Here is a 22543-nt window from a genome sequence, read left to right as displayed (position 1 = left end):
CTGCTGTTATTGCACACAACAACTATACACTTCATACTAGGCATGTTTATATGCAACCCGAGACAAATAAAGTCAAACTCTTAACACTGGAATAAGAAAGCAGCTCTTCATCACAGGACTAGTAACTAACTCATAGAAAGCACAATGCAACCATAAAAACCGAGCTCGATAGCTGCAGTCGCTTAAGTGTGGCCAGTATCCAGTATTCGGGAGATAGAGAGTTCGAACCCCACTGTCGGCAGCCCTGAAGATTGTTTTCCGTGGTTTCCCATTTTTACACCAGGTAAATGCTGGGGCTGTACCTTAATTAAAGCCATGGACGCTTCCTTCTCAGTCCTAACCCTTCCCTGTCCAGTCATCTCCATAAGACCTATCTGTGTCTGTGCGACGTAAAGCCAATAGCAATAGCAACTATAAAAGCAAAGAGACAACTCATTTGCTCATACAGTAAAACCTCATTAAGATGTTTCTGCTGGGGACAACAAAAATGAACGTGTTAAGCAAGAATACATACTACTGAATATACTGTGCTGTATGTTTTCGCCAAATTCCCCCCCCCCTCCCCTTTCGGGGTCTTGGCTACCTGGTAGCAGTTTAGAGATTTATATTTTGCTTTATATGAGGGTTGGGGCAAAAGTCATGGCAACTATTTTGGTCTTGAAAATATGAGTCCAGCTGGAAAATTTGACATATACAGACAAAAGGACAACGTGTTAACTACATGTGTGGACAGTGAATAGCACTGAAATATCATAACACACTAATTTATTACGGTAGTATACAGTGCAATATGGCCTTCCCGGTGCAAAAGAATGACAACACAGTACACATAAAGTTGACATGACAAATCTGGGCTTAAAGACCCTCAAAGTAGTCTCCTGCTACTGACACCACATGCTGCCAACGATGTGGGAGGTGCTGAATACCATCTGCCTCAGCATTTGCCACACCATGTGTGAATCGGACCACCTGTTGGTGCACAGCATTAGCAATGTCCTCTCGTGTTGCAAACCGCCTACCGCGTAGTGGTTCCTTAATCTTTCGAATGAGATCGAAGTCACAGGGTGAAAACCCCTGTGGGTGGAGGCAGTAGAATAACACCCACGGTATCCCGTGCCTGTCGTAAGAGGCGACTAATAGGGGCCCCAGGGGCTCTGTACTTTGGAGCGTGGGTTGGCAACCACAGGGCCCTCAGCTGAGTCCTGGCACTACTTCCACTTACTTGTGCCAGGCTCCTCACTTTCAACTTTCCTATCCGACCTCCCTTGGTCAACTCTTGTTCTTTTCCGACCCCGACACTATTAGGTTTGAGAGGGCTAGGGAGTCTTTCATTTTCACGCCCTTCGTGGCCCTTGTCTTCCTTTGGGCGATACCTTCATTTTTCGAAGTGTCGGACCCCATCCATTTTTTCTCTCTGATTAGTGTTATATAGAGGATGGTTGCCTAGTTGTACTTTCTCTTAAAACAATAATCGCCACCACCACCACTCACAGGGCGAAATGTCGGGAAAGTACGGTGGGTGCTCCTATTCTTCCCATCCCCAACGACGCAGTAGTTGCCCTACAGATTCTGCTGTATGTGGGTTTGCATTGTCGTGCACGATTATTGCGCTGTCCACAAGATCCGGACGTTTCTCCCGAACGCCACGTCATACCTGTCGCACCAGGAAGTCCCTGTAGTACTGTGCGGTCACTGTTCTGCCATGTGGAACTCTGCCTGTCGTAAGAGGCGACTAAAAGGGGCCCCAGGGGCTTTGAACTTTGGAGCGTGGGTTGGCGACCACGGGGCCCTCAGCTGAGTCCTGGCATTGCTTCCATTTACTTGTGCCAGGCTCCTCACTTTCATCTATCCTATCCGACCTCTCTTGGTCAACTCTTGTTCTTTTCCGACCCCGACGCTATTAGGTTTGCGAGGGCTAGGGAGTCTTTCATTTTCACGCCCTTCGTGGCCCTTGTCTACTTTTGGCCGATATCTTCATTTTTCGAAGTGTCGGACCCCTTCCGTATTTTACCTCTGATTAGTGTTATATAGAGGATGGTTGCCTAGTTGTACTTCCTCTTAAAACAACAATCACCACCAATCACCACCGTGCCATGTGGAACAAAGTGGCAAACGACACCCCTGACATCATACATGATGATCACCATCAGTTTGACTGGGGGAGGATTCTGGCGGACCTTCTGCGTCCTTTTGATGCAGCATGTCGCACTCCGCTGACTGACGTTTTAGTTCTGGTTCGTCTGCCCTGGCCCAAAATTCATCGATAGTGATTATTCGTGACAAGAATTGATTGCCATCGTGTTGCCAGCGTGCAAGGTGGTCGGAGCATATTGCATAGCACACCCACCTTCGAACTTCCATCAGTGCATGCGGTACCCTTCGTGATGCAATTTTATGCAGTTGCAGCTCATTACACAATATCCTGTGGACGGTGGTTCGTTTCTCAATGCCACTTGCCCTCTCTCAACTCCAGTAGCATCCATCGTCAATCTTCATCCAGGAGCTGCTCGATGACAGCACGTGCCACGTTGGTCCGCACACTGACAGGTCGTCCCGAACGTTGCTCATCACTGGTTGACACATGTCCTTGCTGAAACTTTCCTACCCACCGTGCTACTGTACGGTATGGTAGGGCATTATTCCCTAGGGCTTTCACTAATTCACTTTAACATTCCATCGCATTTCTCCCTCAGAGAACGGCTATTTTGATGTAAGCGCACTGCTCAACATGGGTTACGTCCATCTCGCACGACACTCACCAACTGACTGATTTCTATGCCTGCAGAACTTCCACATGACATGCTTTAATATTTTTTATTTATATGCCTAGTATGTGTACCTATTTATAATATTTCTTTGGACGTGTTTCAAATATTTTATATTCTTCATACTACGCATGTTTATATGCAACCCGAGACAAATAAAGTTGAATTATTAATAACACTGGAATAAGAAAGCAGCTATTCATCACAGGACTAGTCACTAACTCATAGAAAGCACCATGCAACTATAAAAGCAAAGAGAAAGCTCATTTGCTCATACAGTAAAACCTCGTTAAGATGTTTCTGGGGGGGACAACAAAAATAAATGTGTTAAGCAAGAAAATGTATTGTTGAATATACTGTGCCGTATGTTTTCACCAAATTCCCCTTTCGGGGTATGTCTTGGCTACCTGGTAGCAGTTTGGAGATTTACATTTTGCTGTACATGTGCTATGTTCGGCATTTACGCTATAATACTTTTTTATTTATACGCTTAGTATGTGTATCTATAATGTTTCTGTGGACGTGTTTCATATATTTGATCTTCCCCCTTATGCCGTGCAGTTGTCTTCTGTTTCTCGCATTGTTTCTATGGCAATGTGCCTTCCCCTCTTATCTAGCCAATTGGGCTGGGTTACCCCCTTGTCTGCCGCTCGCTCTCTTGTGTCGAGCTTCTTGCGAGGTCAGGGATTTGAACTGTAACCAGCGGCCTGGCAATAACTCGGTGCTTGGAGTGAGAGCGGGCTGGTCCCGCTAGAGTTTCTAACCCTTGACTGTCCTTGGTGTGGAGGTAAGAAATGAACTAAATGAAGATTGCTGTTTCAGCGGGGGTAACGAAGGGAGGATATCGATGTATGATTTATGAAATGTTCAGTAATATGAGATGATTGTACTCCAGTGCCTTTTAAGTAAAATAACACATCCATGCACTTCGAAATTTGCTGCCACCCTTGTGGTAAGTTGGGTTGACATGTTGACTTGTAACTTGTTCATTATCTGTTAAATTGGCCGTGAGCCGACTTGTTTATTAACTCACCACCCTTTCTTGTGTCGCAGTCTAGTGACCTGGGGTCTTTACGTTGTATGTTAATGCTTATTCCCTGTCTTATTTCAAGCCTTAAGCAAATTGGGAGTAAGATCCGGTTAGAGCCAACTTCCTTATTTAAATATCTCAGTGTATTTGAGATACATTTAGACCCTTGCGGTATGATACATATTCCGATGTTCAGAATCATTAAAATTTGTAAACTTAATAGAGAAGATGGGCAATTGTGTGAATTTGTACATGCTAGTGACCAGAGTCACTGTGTGCACGAGGTGCTTTAACAATTGAAGGGAGCATTGGAGAGTTAAAATTCACTTTCATATCTTTATTGTGGTTTTATATTAAATTTTTAGGGCTCATGGCCCGGTCTTTGTGTTGTTCTACAGCCTGAGGCTGTCTTAAGCTTTAAACATGTATCTTTTACATTAATTGTAGATATTGTCCGACTCGTTGGCTGAACTGTCAGCGTACTGGCTTTCGGTTCAAAGGGTCCCGGGTTCGATTCCTGGCCGGATCGGGGATTTTAACCTTAATTGGTTGATTCCAATGGCACGGGCGCTGGGTGTATGTGTTGTCTTCATCATCATTTCATCCTCATCACGATGCACAGGTTGCCTACGGGCGTCAAATAGAAAGACTTGCACCTGGCGAGCCGAACCCGTCCTGGGTTATCCCGGCACTAAAAGCCATACGACATTTCATTTCATTGTACATGTTAACATACCACAGGAAAACCCAGCAAGGGAATTGCATCTATAATAAATATGTTAATTCTCTGAACGGTGCGCTATCTTTATTGCATGATATCCTCATTTTTCCGTATTGAACTTCAGTTGAAGTAGAACAATAAAAGTTTGTTTCCACCTATTCAATACTTTACAAGCAATTACAAAATTAGGATCTCATCCTTATTTTATTGCTAAAGTATTAAAAACATAGGACATGTTTCGTTCAATTGTTGAACATCTTCAGCTACATACATTTTTAACAAAGTCAAAATCGGTAATACTATTCTAATAACCTGCAACTATTGTTTATCGCTAACTGATTTAATCATAATAACTATTAAAATAATTTTGAATATAAAACATTATATATTACGTCGTCATTGTTAAAACAATATTACTATTTGTAGTGTTTGATATTTTAAAAATCTTGTTCTAAATTTGAATACAATGTCATAAGTTAGTCAGATATAAATAACTTTACAATCTGTTTGATTTTGTTGATTTTCTTAAAACTATCAGTTGGATACACATTAAAATCTTTTTGCTAACTGGCGCGAGCATTACTACATCTTGTACTAACACAAAATCTTGGTGCTCTCTCAACAGTTGAGTTTGGTTGTGACTAATAATCTTTTCATCCATAAATTAACAAAGTGAAGCACACTGTTGATTATTATTTATTAATTTGTCTTAATTCAAATCTTTAATGTCCAATTGTTCAAATTCACGACTTGCTTTTAAACTTCACCGGTGTGGAGCAATTCGTCAAAACTTTATCATGAACTCTGTCAAATGGTGACAGTCCAGTTATGATAAGTAATTAGTAACTTACTCGAATTTTACGAAAGTAAGTTTGTTGACATCTCCTTTCTACTTTTGCCTTTATTTACATTTGTGCACTCAACTGTCAAATTTCTCAACAGTTTTATTGTTCTCCGCTATCTTTAACCAGGCCCGGGGCCGTACGCTTTTTCCTTCCCTTCTCGTGTGTGGAAATGATACAGAAACTACGCATGGGTACATATACGAATAAATACTATCAATAGAGTAAAATAATATATTATTATTGGTCCACCTTTTCAATACAAAATGAAAATTACATAGGGACTAGTTTCGACCTAGTAATAGGTCATCATCAGCCTGAAGTAAATTAAAGCGTAAATATCGAAGAAAACATAAACAATGTAAACACAAGTACAGTCTTTTTAAAGGTACATACCATGTGGGAAGTTGAGTAGAGATATATTAAAAATAATAACTCTTCCAATTGACGAAGCACTGAGCGGAAGTTATGTAAAGTTCGGTGCGCCGTATATTATAAAAGACCACTCTGCACTAAATGATGTAATAAAGAAGAATAGTAGGTTGAATGCTGGCTTCTTCTTAGCTGTTGTATGTTCGAAGAAGATTACGTCGTATTTTATAAGGTATTGATAGACGTCAAAATACATGGATGTTGGAAAGGCTCTTCAGTTTTTTGGAACAAGGCAATTGTTGCGCGTGGAGGCTTAGGAAACCAGAGAAGCGCTATATTATGTTAAAAAATAGAGATCCTTAAAAAAGTCCCGTGCGTCGTATAAATTGTGGAAATGGAAATCGAAAAAACTTGGTTCTTAAGCGATAATGTTGTTCATTCAGAGCTCAATTGAAAATAAAGAATCGTAACATTGTCTTCTCAAGATGTTTATAAACTAGAATTAATAGACGATGCGAAATATGATACTAGGAGAAAGCTCTTCTGCTTCTGGAATCTTGAAGGACGATGGATGTTTCACGAGGTGGAATAACATATATGGAGTTAAATAAAGGTGGATATAAATTCGCAGTTCAATGCGGACCATAAATTTGATTCTGAATAAAAGACAGTAAGATTTTTTTTTTAATAAATATGTCAAAAGGAAAATTTAAGCATGATGTGATGAGCTGAAGAGAGAAACGGAGGTAGGAAAGGATCAAAGGAAATTTTGAGGAGGTGAGGGAAGAAAAATGAAGGAAGGAGAAGAATATATATATATTTTTTTTTTTTTTTTACCTGAAGAGAGAAACGGAGGTAGGTAAGGATCAAAGGAAAATTTTTGAGAAGGTGAAGGAAGGAAAATAAAGTTGTGAGATTTTTTTTTTTTTTTTTTAATTGTGTATCCGCAGGAACAGTGAAAACTATACCATTTCTCAAGTTGAGAGGAAAGTATTAAAAGGTGTGAAAAACACGGGAGAACAAATATGGAAAGCTTCTCTGCTGGGGCTTATCAAATAACAAGTGCACTAAACGGTGTGAAAAACACCAAACGACAAATATGAAAACATATGCATGGGGGCCAATAAAAATATCCAAGTATTATTGCGAATCACACTCTTTATAAAACAAATGTTAGTAGAAGCCTTTTATTTAGGAACAGTGGGTTATAAAACATTATTTTTTAGTCACACTCTTAGACGAATTGGAGGTTATACTCGGCCGTGTGCGACTGCGATGGACAGAATCACTTTGGCTGCCATTTAGAAAACTTTGACCAAGTTGAATTGATCAAGTCAAAACTTGAAGGTGCGGGTTGTTGCGACCTATGCACGCTTAAAGATGTGGATGCCAGTCCACTTTGTGAAAGATTTTAATGTTGTCTTCGTTAGAAAGGAATTTCACTTTTTCCATATCCATACCTAGGCTATCACAAGACTAATGTGCACCGCACTAGTCAATTTCACATGATTATGTTCCCGATCCAAATATAGGCTACCGTATCACGCAACAAATATTCGCTTCACCTCACTGTACCACTCAACACTAAATTTCTAACTTGTGAATGGAATGTGAAATACAAGCACAAATAGGCTCACTGTGTTATTCAGCAAACTTGCTGCTAACTGGCAAGCAGAGTTGAACATTCCTGAGGCTAACAGCTTGCTTCCCAAACGTGCAACTTATCCTGTGAAGTTCAGGAGTTTAAGGCCTTTTTCCGTAATCTCGCAACTGTGGCGACGGATCATACCCGAGTTGGAAATCATGTTTGTTTCACAAGGGATGACAAATAACATTTTTAGGGCTATGAAGAATGTGATCGTACGAAGTGATAATAGCGAAAATTTGTGATGCGATAAGTGAGATATTTTTATATAGGTTTAATACGATGAGAATCAGGACTTCGAATTTATGATGTGCTAAGTGGGAAAACTTGTCAATGAGGAACACACTAACGAGGTTTCACTGTATTTAAGAAACTCTCATTCTACTCACATGTCACTGTACCGATTCTCAATGAGACTGGCGGCAGGTGTGATTCTACAGTGAGCAGTGAGGCAGGTCTCATTGCAACGTTATAACAAAGCGTAGCCTTCCAAATGCTGAAACCCCTGTTTTGGGCAACCTGTTATAATGAACCTTGGCCTACAAAGCCTTTATTTTGCTCCTGATGAAAAACCTAAAGTATTCATTCTTCTAAAGAAACTGTGAAATCATTCATTTGGAACATGGAAAAACTTACCTCGCTGTTGAAAAAGGTTTTCAGAATGACCACAGTCAAACACCTGTATTACAGCCAAGAAAGGAATTTCAACTTCCTGTCAGAATGAACTGTAATGTGATAGCAGTTAGAAGTATTCCTGGCAGAACCCGAGAAAACAGTTGCCATCACTGCAACGAGATAAAAGCCCTCTCCCATGTTCTTGGTTGCTGCCCACAAGGGGAACTATTGACAAAAATAATAGGCACTGCAGGGTCAGTAGTAGTAGTAGTAGTATTGTAGGACTTCTCAAAAAATCTGGGTGGTTTGAAGTCTCTGAAGAAGTGCACTGTATCCCTACCGATGGATCTAGTAAGCATTGCACACATTGCCGTGATTGATAGGGAACAAGAATTTCTCCTCTTCAAGATTTGAAAGTTAACCCCCGGTGGACTGTATTGTCCTGGTTGCCTAAGCAAAAGTAGGGTCATGACTCGGGACATGTGATATGTCTGAAATGCACACTCCTGTTCCATAGCATCTGTTATCCTGACTGTTGGGGCCACCCCCTGTGGGTGGGGGCAGTAGAATAACACCCATGGTATCCCCTACCTGTCGTAAGAGGCGACTTAAAGGGGCCCCAGAGTCTCTGAACTTTGGAGATTGGGTTGGCGACCATGGGGTCCTTAACTGAGTCCTGGCATTGCTTCCACTTACTTGTGCCAGGCTCCTCACTTTCATCTATCCTATCCGACCTCTCTTGGTCAACCCTTGTTCTTTTCCGACCCCGACGCTATTAGGTTTGCGAGGGCTAGGGAGTCTTTCATTTTCACACCCTTCGTGGCCCTTAACTTTCTTTGACCGATATCTTCATTTTCCGAAGTGTCGGATCCCTTCCATTTTTCCGTCTGATTAGTGTTATATAGAGGATGGTTGCCTAGTTGTACTTCCTCTTAAAACAATAATCACCACCACCACCACCACCACCACCACCACCACCACCACCACCACCACCACCACCACCACCACCACCACCTGTTGGGGCCAGTTTTTAGGCACTCGGCTTTTGTTAATGGTTCACGAATTAGGTTATGACTACAGTAACCTACAACGCTAATCTGGGTTACAGTATTTATAACATTCAAAACATAGCAAATACTCAACCAAACTGAGGTATAAATGGGCCCCAGGGGTTCTGAACTTTGGAGCGTGGGTTGGCGACCACGGGGCCCTTAGCTGAGTTGTGGCATTGCTTCCACTTACTTGTGCCAGGCTCCTCACTTTCATCTATCCTATCCTACCTCTCTTGGTCAACTCTTGTTCTTTTCCGACCCCGACGCTATTAGGTTTGCGAGGGCTAGGGAGTCCTTCATTTTCACGCCCTTCGTGGCCCTTGTCTTCCTTTGGCCGATACCTTCATTTTTCGAAGTGTCGGATCCCTTCCATTTTTCCTCTCTGATTAGTGTTACATAGAGGATGGTTGCCTAGTTGTACTTCCTCTTAAAACAATAATCACCACCTCACCACCTGAGGTATAAATGTAGTCCAAAGTTCGAACCCCACTATTGGCAGCCCTGAAGATGGTTTTCAGTGGTTTCCCATTTTCCAGCAGGCAAATGCTGTACCTTAAGGCCACGGCCACTTCCTTCCCCCTCCTAGTCCTTTACTGACCTATCGTCGCCATAAGACCTATCTGTGTCGGTGCGACATAAAAACAACTTGGAATAAATAACAGAAACCAACATTCAAATTGTTCTAGGGTCCTTATATCTTAACTCTTGTGAATTCAGTTTCATAACATTGTATTTGAGGTAATTATCATGACTTCCTCTTGCTTTCCTTATTACATAATCCTATGTCAACACAAATCTTTAGTGAATTGTACAGTCCTGTCACCATAGCACTAGTTTAACACAGCTCAAAACGTCATTGGCCTTAACCCTTGTTTGTGTACTTTACCTCTCTATTTATGTTTTTGTAAACATTTTTTAGATGCGTGCTTATCGGGACAAGGAGAAGAATACATTTCTCTTCAAAGGATCTGTGTTTGTTATGTTCAACTCTAAAGAAAAGGCTGAAGAATTTGTTAAAATGGAAAGTGTGAAGTATCAGGATACTGAGCTTATCAAGAAGTGGCAGTAAGTATCTCAAGACTTATTAGCTTTAAATAACTTAATCACTCTAGCTTGTGTATAAAACCATGTTTAAGAGGCGATATTTTACACTTGCCGTTTTTGAAAGGCTGAGAAATACAATAAAACTTCTTGTATACGTTTCACACGTGCCTTTTTTTTTTTTTTTTCTGTGGTCCTATACGTATTACGATAAATTATAAAAGGCAGTCAAATGAAAAGGAGAGAACTCTTGTTATATATTGATACTACCATCGCTGTGGTAGAACTGTATAGTGACAAATCACAGGTGCATGCAGTTGTTAGGTTATGTCTTTGTTGGGAAATGGCTGGGGTATTAGAAAACTTTAGCATGCCATTCCTCTGGTTCATACATTATCATAATACACTGCTTCATCATAGTATTCCAGCTATTCGATCTCTACTCTGACACACTGTTTTGAATGATCAGTGTGCACACTTAAGGCAGAGGCTCACTTAGTGAGGAGTAGTAGTAGTATGACCTGGTCTAGAATTAAGATTAAGGCCTATTCCAAATTATAGCACCACAATTCACTAAATAACTCAAAATTCAACCCTGAAAAGAGCCGTTTCTTAAGAAAAAAATTCTACATACATTTTGTTCCAAATTAGCATGAAGACGGGGTTTCTCCTCTGACTTGGAGGAAGAATTTGCCTCCTTGTCAGATAGATTTTTCCACCGCTGGTGTAGTGAATTGAGATTTTCCGACTCATCGTGGGTACTCCTAAGGAACAGATTAATAAAAGGGCATAGTTCTTGCCCTGGGAATCTCCACTATGAGATAACCCCCACCCCCCTCCTACCGAAAAAAGAAAGAGTTCCCGGATCACGGCTGTCTGCGGCTTGGTCATTCCAGCTCTGGAACTTTGGACTGTTAGAGCCGCAGCATACTACTGTTCCTTAAAAGTGAGAAAATGTGTGGTTTTTAATTTGATAGATTATTTCAAATGAAAGCATTGGTTTTAATCGCGCCATTCCTACTGACATTGTAAATTTTAATCTCTTTTAAATACAACACAAAAAAAAACGCGTATTTGTTTTCGGGAAAAAAATACTTCAGTGGAGGAGGAGTAAAGAGGGCTGAAAAAAGGGTAGAATTATTTTTATGTGGATACTGTGGATGTTACATGAAAATTGGTATTTGGAATCTCCTTTAAAAATGAACACTTTTCTTCTTCTTCTTCTTCTTCTTCTTCTTCTTCTTCTTCTTCTTCTTCTTCTTCTTCTGGAAAATCCACTCGGGGGGTGGGGGGGTGAAGAGAAGTGAACTTGGTGAATTCTTTTATGGGGATACTTATACATCAAATACTGAAGATGTTGCAGATGTGAAAACTGGGCCCTGTTCCACGAACGAACTTTGCAACTTTTCAACTTTGCACTTTTCAATTCTTGCAAAGTGCAAAGTCTTTCTGTTCCACCATGAACTAGGGTGTACTTTTCAATTTCTTCGCAAAGTGAAAAGTCTTTGCGAATGAGTGATCCGATCGAGTTTATTCCATAAGCAAACTGTATAGGCCTAATACTCTATGATTTTAATGCTTTAATTTTCGTGGCGAACTTGGCGGTATAATTGTCGTACCGTTAAAGTTTTTATCATGGGAAAGAAAGGTTATTACAAGAAGCTGGCTGAGCTGGAAGTTTTCAAGGAGAAACGTGACATCCTTTTTTGACAGCTTTAAAGATAACCTCTCAAATGATGACGCACATCAATGCTAACGAGAGTAGGCTACCGTCAACACATCCACACACAGAAGGAAATTCACCCTTCATTTGAAATCCCGTCGCTATATTAAGTGGATAATCAGGCCAACGTACTGTTAGGAAATGTTACATTTACTATAACATCTATGACTTTGATAACAGCTCTGCAAATAATTGATTTTGATGTCCCATGCATTGCTGCTACACTGTGCAGCTGGGTACCATTTACTAACCAATGTATATAAGCATATAAGAATTTGTTCTTTTTCGGAAAGGAATTGACTTCTTTTTGTTGCATGTTTCAATAAATGACAGATCATTTCAAGAATAAAGCCAGCCTGTGTTGTGGTAATACAAAATCACTTGCGAAATTACGTCGAAGTGAGGTTATGAAAATTAATCCTGTCTTTGTACGTTCTCTTATTGGATTCTTCATCACTATCCTTACTTGATGCTAACAAAAGCTCACGTCGTAACGAGTTTATATCACTAAACCAAATTCTCCGCCGAGAAACTAGTGTACATACTTGTTAATTAACATATGAAAAGGGAATCGTCTCTTTGCAAGATTTATGAAAACTTTTCACTTAATTTCTTTGTACTTTGCATTTCTGTACCAATGGAGGAACATAACAGGCTTGAAAAGTGAAAAGGTTCCTAACTTTTCACTTTTCACTTTGCACGCTAAATCTGAAAAGTGATGGTGGAACAAAATCTGAACTGAAAAGTTGCAAAGTTCGTTCGTGGAACAGGCCCCAGGTATTAGGAATCTCCTTTAAAAATAAGGAAACACGTATTTTTTGTTTTCAGAAAAATCCTCCCAAGGGGTTCTAAAAAAGGGTTTGAGTACCTTTTTGAGGATACTTATATCTCAAAACTGTAGTTGTTACTGTCATGAAAAGTTTAGTTTGGAATCTCTTTTAAAAATAAAGAACATTTTTTTTGGGGGGGGGGGGTGTAAAATCCACTTAAAGGGGTGTAAAAGAACTGAAAAGGGGTTGAATTATTTTAATGAGGATACTTATATCTCAAAAACGGAAGATGTTACAAACATGAAAATTTTTATTTGGAATCTTCTTTAAAAATAAAGAAACTTGCATTCTTTGGTTTTGGGAAAATCCAATCAAGGGTTAGATGAATTGAAAAATGAGTTTAATTCATTGTATGAGGATAATTATATCTCAAAAAGTAAAGATGTTACGGGCGTGAAAGTTGGAATGGAATCTCCTTTAAAAATAAAGAAACACACGTTTTTGTTGGGGGAGAGGGAATCAACTTAAGCGGGGTGTAAAATGAGTTGAATTCTTTCATGAGTATACAAATAAGAAGTGGACAAAAAAATACACCCCTAAGGGGTTTTGACTGGGAGATGAGGAATAACAAAAATATACGTTTATATGAAACCATTTGAATTACGAAGTTAAAATGTCAAATGATATCCTAGGTGTTAACAGAAGGTTTGAAACAAATTTAACCCCTTAGAGGATGAAATGGGGGTTAAGATCGGGGGGGATTAAATCCTTCCTCCGAAACGGTTTAGCGTACGAAGACAAAATTCCAAATAATGCTATATATTTTAAATCCTAGGTGTGAAATAGGACATATTTTTAAACGTTCCACCGCTAAAGTGTCAAATGAGATTTGCTCCGTAAACCAGATTATTCATCCCTTCAAAACCGTTTGGCATACAAAGTTGTAATTTTACGAGAAGGGTCTTCTTTCATGTCCTAGGTGTAAAATACTGTATACTTCAAACATTTCTCCCCTAAGAGGTTTAGATGGTAGTTAACTCTCAAAAAAAAAAAAAAAAAAAATCCATTTTTCCAAAACAGTTTCAGGACGAACGTAATTTTTTATGAAGGTTTGTCCTCTATATTCTAGATGTTAATAAATATTTCAAAACATTGGTTGCTTTTATGTCCTTGATGCTTAAAGCATTCAAATTCTTCCGTACAGGGTTCAAGTGAGCGGTAGATTATAAATAATAATCATTCTCCCAAAACGTACGAACTGAGGATGTATTTTACAGGCTCAGCTGACAGAGGACTCTCCAAACTGTAAAACTTTGAATAATAACTTTCATTTAAAAACCGTAGCGAAGCACTGGTATCTTGCTAGTTTTATATGTATAGACAAGGCTGAGAAATAGAAGGAATATCTTCAAGAACAATAAACCTGGTCTTAGCATAGACCATGGTCCTCTTCATGAAATAGCAATTAGCATGCTATATCAAATATCATCACAGTCAAAGAAACTTCAGTAAAATTTACAGATTCCTTCTGTAAAGGGGGTGGCATATAAAATCGAAAATAGTGTCAAATCCACGGTTTTCAGCGTTGCTGAGATGAACAGTGAAACTCTAAATGCCGTTTAAGTCAACGTTCAACCCCCATCGACCCCATCGTTTCCTATTATTTTGTTTGTATCACTCCTTTCCACCCCTGTCCGTAGGGATGCCTTATCTCCACAGTAATTTTTCCAGATAGTTATATACCTATATATATTGGTTGAGAGCTGTGCTGGAATACACACACATCCATGTATAATTTTAGTTATTTTGGACATAGGGTATTTTTCACCCCTTCTAACTTCCATTGCAATTGGGGAGGGATGCCGAAGCAGATTGGAGGAGGGAGGGCATGAAGGAGACCCAGACTAAGGTAATTGAAAATTAGTGTGAATTGTATAATCAGAAGAAACATGATTGGAACTCAATTAGGTGGAACAATGTGGTTGGCTAGAGGAAGATGGCAAGGTGCCATAAACATCTCAACCCGGGAGGAGGAGACAAGGGAAATGGATGATGGAAAGCTTGAATACATTGTAATTACATTCATTATTTTTCATACAAATACCTTTCAAAAATTCAGAGATGGTTTATGAGCAAAGCTGTCTTGTGTTTGAACCAATATGGTACTTTTCTTTAATTTTCTTGATCTTCCTATATCTTCTTCTTCTTTAGTGTTTGTCCCGTCTGGTGGCAGGGTCCGCTGTGTGGATTCGTTGTCTCCATTTAATTCGGTCACGGCCCATGATCTTCTTATATAACATTGCTATTTACTGTACTCGTCACTGAAGTTTGTTATTCATAATATAATGACCAGAAACTATGTGGTAGGGAGAAAAATTGAATTTCTAATTGTTATAAATTTATTCTCTCTAAATTGCGTCCTTGTTTTTAGGACTGTGTATGTAGAGGAGAAGCGCAAGCAACGTGAAGAAATGAAGCAATCAAAAATTGCTGCTGGAGGACAGAAGAAGCAAGAGGAGGTGTGTATATTAGTGCTGAGAATTGCTTTTTAACTATATTATGTAAGTGGTGGTGGATTTGGTTTTAGGAGGCCAAACAGGCTTGGGATTACAAGAATAGGTGAAGGAAGCATAAGGCAAAAATATTTGCTTCATTGTTTTCTTCTATAACATAACTTCATGTAAATACTGAAAGATAAAACATTAACCCTTAACCCTCGAATTTAAGTTCTCTGTGCTCTACTACTCTTACTTTAAATGTGATTTTCTATCTTATTTGACCTGTATTCATCTTACACGGGTTTGGAGATAGCACTTGGTCTTAAATGATGAACAGTAGAAGTCCGCTATAGTGAGTACGGCATATAGCGAGAACTCAGTTATAACAGCCTTTTTCTGTTCCTTGAAAATTCCCATATTTAACTGTGTATTATCCTTCATTAACAGTGAGAACCCTATCACTGATGCATCAGTTATTATGAGCGATTAAGCATACGTAATTTTTTCCATTATCAATATTTATGCACGCCAGCAATTACATTGAACGTGATCGATCATCCTCAGTATAGATTTTTTGCTATGTGCACTAGCGAGCTCTCTCGTCGACATTTGAACTCGAACGTGATATCAAGAGTCGATTAGTAATACTCGTTGACTGGTGTTCTATATCCACAGTTTGAAATGAAAGAGAACATGTTTTCATAATAAATGCGTAAATAGCGTGGCCAATAGCAGTAGTTAATGTTCCGACCTCGTTCGGACAGGTCCCTGAGAACACGTGGTGCTAGGAACCATATGCTGGTTCATGCACAGAGAAGGATGGAAAGTATTTAATTACAATGGAACCTCGATTATCCGTTCCCGGAAAATACGTTTTCCCAGAATATGCGTTCAAATTACGTGGTCCCACGAGCATCGTAATTAAATCATGTTGTAAAAGTCCTGCATTATCCATTCCTTGAAGAAACTATTTCCCGGATCAACCGTTCAGAAATTTCAGTCCCATCAGTGCTAAATCCTCGATCAATCATTTTTTAATAAATTGTATCTCACGAAAGGAGATGGCGTACCTATGGGTCTTGGCGTTAATGCCCCGTCATTGCGATTTTTTAGTAGAGCAAGTACTATACTGATACTGGAAAAGCGATCGTCGGTGAACTTGCATAAGGGACCATCTTAGCATCGCATTCGGGGGGTATTGTTTAGAGAATCTCATAAAATCATAAAGGAGAGAGTGGCCACAACAATTGTAAGGATACACTGCGCATTTCGACAGCACTTCTTGAATTTAAGATTATTAAAATTTTATTAGTCAACCTATTCAATACAAATGATATTTGCAAAGTTAGGACTTACATCCTATTAAACTAAGGTCTGAAGGGACATGTTTCGTCCTTCAAAAGGGCATCATCAGCCTTTTTACACTCATGCTACAGATAAAAATCAGGATCCTGATTGTCGATATAAGAAAAAAAAAAATATAAAATGAGAATAAAAATTAGAATGAATATTATACAATATGTGCAATCATGAGTTCTTAAATGACAGTTGACAATTAAAATATCATTTAAAATGTTTGCGAAGAAATGGGAGTTGGTACGATAATTACATCAGCAATCTTAAAATGATCTTATAAAACTGAACAAACTAGGCCTTAACCAAATAAATAATAAGAAAGTCTATGGCTAAAGTTGCCGTATCAAGGTTCGTGAAATTCGGCTGGAAGCAACCTGATTTTAAATGCAGAGCAAATGGTTAATGGAATCCAATAGCTACTCAAGACAACATAAAACCTCTCTCGTTGAAAAGTCGTAATGAAACTGTAGTATGGCACATTATAAAGTTGTGTCCAATCAATCCATTAATCTCATATTTTACGAAGTGAGATCGTGGTCTCAGTATTTTTGTTGAAGGAGCTGTGAGGAGTTAACTAATAAGTGCCGCTGTACAGATTTTGTCAGCTCGTATACCGATGGTTAAATGGGAACATTCTTACGTGTTGGCTGTAGTTTTGAATGTGGATTGACTATTGAAGAAATATAGTGCAGAATCTGTAATGAAAAGGAGAATAAAAAGGTAAGAAGTTTAGAGGAAAAACGGTTAAATTAGGGGAACTGATATAAATTCAATTGCATACGTTCTCGGTTTTTGCGGTATGAACTAGTTGCCTGTATGGTCTCGGAACGAGTGAGGTTTGAATGGCGTGTGTTGTATCTGTGTGGAACTGAGGGAGGGGGGTGTGATGGATGAACGGAAATAGGCGGAGCGTTGAGCTTGCGCGCTATTGGCTGTTGAAGATGTGGAGTTAAGGAAGAGGAGGTGGACGGAGGGTTAAACCTACATGCTGTTGGCTGTGGAACATTAGCAGGGGCGGGGACGGAGGGAGTTACTTTTAAGGGGAAGTTGGAATCTTTATTGGAAGTTAGTTTAAGGTTTTTAAGGATTTTATTTAAATTTGGATTTAAAGATTGTAATAAATTGAGTAAGTCTCGTATAGGGGATTTTTTATTTCGACGGGATCATTGAGATTTAGGTCTTTGTTGTAATGTTGATCCAGATATATGTAAATGTTTTCTAATTCGTTCATTAATTTTCCTTTGTCTACTGTTTTAATGATTGTTAGGTCCTGTTCGATAGTTGTGAAATGATGACCTGTATCTTTCATATGTAAGCTCATGGCTGAAAATTTATTATGTCTATTGGCATTATAGTGTTCCTGATATCTAGTAAGGAAGCTTCGGCCTGTTTGCCCAATGTATGATTTTTCACATTGCGTGCACTTGAGCCTGTATATGCCTGAGTTTGAGTAAATACTATTGTTCATGTTGAGTGTATTGTGGTTGAAAAACAGGCTGTGATTGGTGTTTGTCGTCTTAAAGGCAATGTTAATGTTTTGTTTTTTTCAGGGGGTTTGTTGCTTGGTAAATGCCTGGATTATTGTATGTAAAGGTGGCGAATTTAGATTTTTTAGGTTTTTCAGGGACGAGGTTTGTTGCTAGTTTATATTTGATTTTATTAATTATTCGGTTGATTATTTCTATTTTAAAGCCATTGATTTTGCTAAGTTTTTAATATAATGAATTTCTGTTTTTAGATTCGTGGGTGATAATGGGATTTTTAAAGCTCTGTAAATTAAAGTATAGAAAGTAGCTTGTTTGTGGGAGTTGGGGTGTATAGATGAATTTTTGATTGTTATTGGAGTGTAGGTAGGTTTTCTGTAAATTTGGAAATCAAATGTGTTCTTGTCGCGTGTTATAATTAAGTCTAAAAAGTTAATGGATCTGTTGACCTCGTCCTTCTTAGTGAACTTGATATTTTGATCCAGGGTGTTTAAAAAATCTAAAATATCGTTGCTATTGTTGAGATTACTGTCAATTATTGCAAATGTGTCATCAACGTATCTGAGCCACAGGCTGAGTCCTTTTATTTTTGAAGTTATTTTATGGTGTTCTAACGAGTCAAATGTTCGCACTTATAAAACGTCCATATTATGTCCAGGGTTAGATGTTTTTATTTTTTCATTTTTTCGATCGTACTGCCGAACAGGTTTTCGGCACTTTGCTCAGGGCACTGTAGAGTAATTGGGCTTTCAGGCAGGAATCAAAACTGCTCCTTCTTAACGCAAATTCAGTAATTTTGATAATATCGTACATGATTATGTTAGCGAGACCAGAACTGATGTTGCACCTTACATTAAAAAAGAAAGCCATGGGAGGTCTTGGGATTGCCTATTACTGTTTAGGTCTTAATGTAAGACTGGGAATTTTATGTTTTCGTATTAAAATACTAAAAACCCCAGTCGTTCTATTTGCGCACGTTGCATTTAAATGGTTGGTATCATTTTCAACTCAAACTGACATATGCAGCAAACGCGCTTTCCAGGTGACCTCAAGGTCATGAATAACCGTAACTTCTGAAGTTGTGATGATATTTCTTTTATCTTTCCAATTTGATTGGATTTGTGGCGGGCAGAATTGAATATAATGCATTCGAGAACTTTCAAGAATCGATACTTACATTCAAAACCATGTTTTCGAGTTCAACATAACCTTTAAAAGTCGATGTAGGCCTAATTTGCGCGGTACGAGATTTCCAGAAACTGACAACGAACAGTATACCGGAGACCAAATTACAATAAAAGATTAAGAAATGAAGGGATTTCGCCATCATGTTGGGTGCTTTTGTATCTAATGTGCTTTATTTTATTAGATAAGAAGATTAAAAACTACTTGTGGTCGATTATCGTTTGGCGTTTGAGTTTTCAAGAGTTTGGCTAGCCTAATCAAAGAGAATTGAGGGGTCATTGTATACATATACTAGGTTTATTACACTACTAGCTGATATACCCGTGCTTCGCTACGGGATTCTCAGAACGACTGATTTTGTGGTTTTCCTAACTGAAATCAACATAGGTCATTACAAAAACGTAAGTATGAATGTAGCGATTGAAAACAATGCTATCATATAAAATACTCGATCAAATGGAAAACCGTACGTTTTATCACTTTTAACGAACAGTGCTGCGGTTAGATTGCGGTCCAAAGTTCCAGAGCTGAGATGACCAGGCCGCAGATTGCCATGAACACTCATCTGACATTATTCCGTTAAATATGCACACTGTTCATTCCAATCAGTGCCTCAGGGTAGGGATTGAATAGCCCGAATGCTATGATGATCCAGTGTGTTACGTACCAGTAGTATCAGAAAATTTATAAATCAGGGGAATGGCATGCTAAAGAAGAAAGTTATCTAACTCCCCAGCTACTTCCCATCAATATTCAGGCAGGCTGTTAGACTCTGTACGACTGGGCGAGTTGACCGTGTGGTTAGCGGTGCGCAGCTGTGAGCTTACATTCAAACCCCATTGTCGGCAGTGCTGAAGATGGTATTCTGTGGTTTCCCACTTTCACACCAGTCAAATGCGGGGCCTGTACCTTAATTAAGGCCTAAGGCACTCCTAGCCCTTTCCTATCCCATCGTCGGCATAAAACCTATCTATGTCGGTGTGACGTAAATCAAATAAAACATACTCTGTACGTAGCAGTAATCCTGTCTACCGGAGATGAGGGGCAACAGAAGACACAAAGCACGTCACGACAAACAATGGTCAATGTAATGGTATTGTTGATCGATGTTATGAGCTTTCTATATTGTAGGCCTTCACTTTTAGTTTTCTTTCGACTCTGCGATTTGTAAAATATTTTATTCCATAAACTGTAGTTTCTTATTCTCCGACTTAACATACCGATTTTCATTAAATACTGTTTACCTATTTTCTCGTTACTCAGCGCTGATATGGACTTTGTTACAAAAATCCAAATCACGAATATCTTTGTGATCTTAGCCAGTACGGTAACAATGTATAAGACATGAATGATAGGAAATTTAATACTATATAACCTTAGTTATGTAGCATTCATCGATTACACCTCTAATAAGAAATATTTGAGAATTACATTCTAGGCCTTCCCCTAAACTACCATTTCACTCAGCGTGAATAAAATAATTTACAGCCTAGACTATAGCGACTTATTTCCTGACATTGCATACCGATTTTCATCAAGATAGGACTACTAATAACAACAATATTTGAGAATTAAATTTTAGACGTTCCCCTAAACTACTATTTTTCTCAGCGTGAATACAATTATTGACAGCCTAGATTATAGCAACTTGTTCGTCAACTTTGCATACCCATTTTCTTTAAAATAGGATCACTAATAACATAAATAGTTGAGAATTTAGGCCTTCCCCTAAACTACCATTTCACTTAGCGTGAGTAAAATGATTTATAGCCTAGATTGTAGAGGCTCATCCCCCGACTTCACATACCGATTTTCATTAGACCACTATTAACATAAATGGTTGAGAATTCAATTTTAGGCCTTCCCCTAAACTACCATTTCACTCAGCATGAGTAAAATGATTTATAGCGTAGATTGTAGAAGCTCATCCCCCGACTTCACATACAGATTTTCATTAAATTCTCTTCAACCGTTTTCTCGTGATGCATGTACATACAGACAGACAGAAATTACGGAAAAGCAAAAAGTGCATTTTCTTGTTACTGTGGACATGACCGATACAGAAATACCATTATTTTCAAATTCTGAGCAATGTACAGACAAAACTCTTATTTTATATATATACACATCATGATACATCTGTTTAACCCGTCGCTCACACTATGGTTTGGATATTTACAGAATTTGTCCGCATAACACAATTCACCTTAGTCATGGGACCATGAAAATAAAATGTACAACACGGGAAAACGAAAAATCCGGGAATGAATGAAAACCATCAACTTCTTGATCTGTTCTACTCTTATATCATCGATGCCAGCAGCTTTATTTAATTTCAAGGTGGAGATGGCAGACTCTAGTTCATTCAAGGTGAAGGGTTCTCGGAGATTATGGTTCTCACTTCCTGGGGTTCGTTCTAGTTGCTCCCGTGTACTCTGACCTTTAGTCTTCCCTTTCATGAGTAATTGGGTTGCCATCTGGTCTGCTGTTATTGTGGTGAAGTTTCTAGGTTTTGTTGGGTCACCGCTGAAGTTTTTCAGGAGATTCCAGGCTTGCCTACTGTTCAACTTCTTGTCCAGATTCACTACCAGTGAGGTCCACTTAACTTTGCGATTTGCTGAGATAGTTTGCAGCAATTCCTCACCAACCTGGATAGTGTCATCAGCAAATGGGTCAGTCTCAAAAAGATCTTTGTAATGGTTCATCAGCTGTTTGCTGTCATCAGTCAGTCCTGGTATGTAACTTGTTCTTCAACCTCTTGGAATGGTCCTTCTAGAGGCTGTCTGGACGCATTTGACAAATGCCTCGTACATCTCAGGTTGCGGTGGGATCTTGGCAACTTCTGTATCAAGCTCATTGGTGAATCTTTCCCAATTGGTCTTCTGAAAATTAAACCTTCGCTTGAAAGGTACCTCCTCTGGCACTACCATGGCATTCACTTTGCAGATTACAGGTCTATGTTGGGTAGATGGGATGGGCTTACCCATCATCTTCAAGCAACTCCCAGCAACTTTTGATGACACAAAAATATTGTCAGGGTTGTAACCTCTCTTCCATCGACCACTACTGAAGGATGCTGGTAGCTTTGGATCATGAATTAGATGATCATGATTCACTGCCTAGATTTCCAGTTTATCTCCATTGGTATCTGAATCTGGGTATCCCCAAGATGTGCTTCGGCAATTGTAATCGCCAAGGATGAAATTTATGCCTTGGTACTTACAGTTAGTAGGTTCTTCAAACGTGAAGTCAACATTAGGAGGCTTGTATATAGAAGTAACGCTAAAGTGTGGCGTACATACAGAAAGAATCTCAATGTCATCCTTTTCAGTCAGCGAGGTGGATGTGATATTTAGGTTTGGTCTGGTGAAAATGCCACTACCTTATTTATCATGGGGCCTTTCCAGAACAAGCTTCATGCCTGCAATTTTGGGTCGATGGCTT

The 22543-nt window shown here is 39.1% G+C and overlaps 1 protein-coding gene across 2 annotated transcripts in view; it reads left to right on the top strand.

The window, feature by feature from the left end:
* Positions 1–22543, top strand: part of La (La autoantigen-like) — a 133197-nt gene that overhangs the window by 65719 nt on the left and 44935 nt on the right. For both annotated transcript variants that reach the window (XM_067145089.2, XM_067145090.2), the window contains exons 5-6: positions 9962–10107; positions 15008–15095. In XM_067145089.2, the coding sequence (XP_067001190.1) occupies positions 9962–10107; positions 15008–15095 (234 nt within the window). The remainder of the gene's footprint in view (positions 1–9961; positions 10108–15007; positions 15096–22543) is intronic.

Source organism: Anabrus simplex, chromosome 4 (genome assembly GCF_040414725.1).
Source record: "Anabrus simplex isolate iqAnaSimp1 chromosome 4, ASM4041472v1, whole genome shotgun sequence".
NCBI classification, from domain to species: Eukaryota; Metazoa; Arthropoda; class Insecta; order Orthoptera; family Tettigoniidae; genus Anabrus; species Anabrus simplex.
This window is presented reverse-complemented; position numbering and strand designations above follow the sequence as displayed.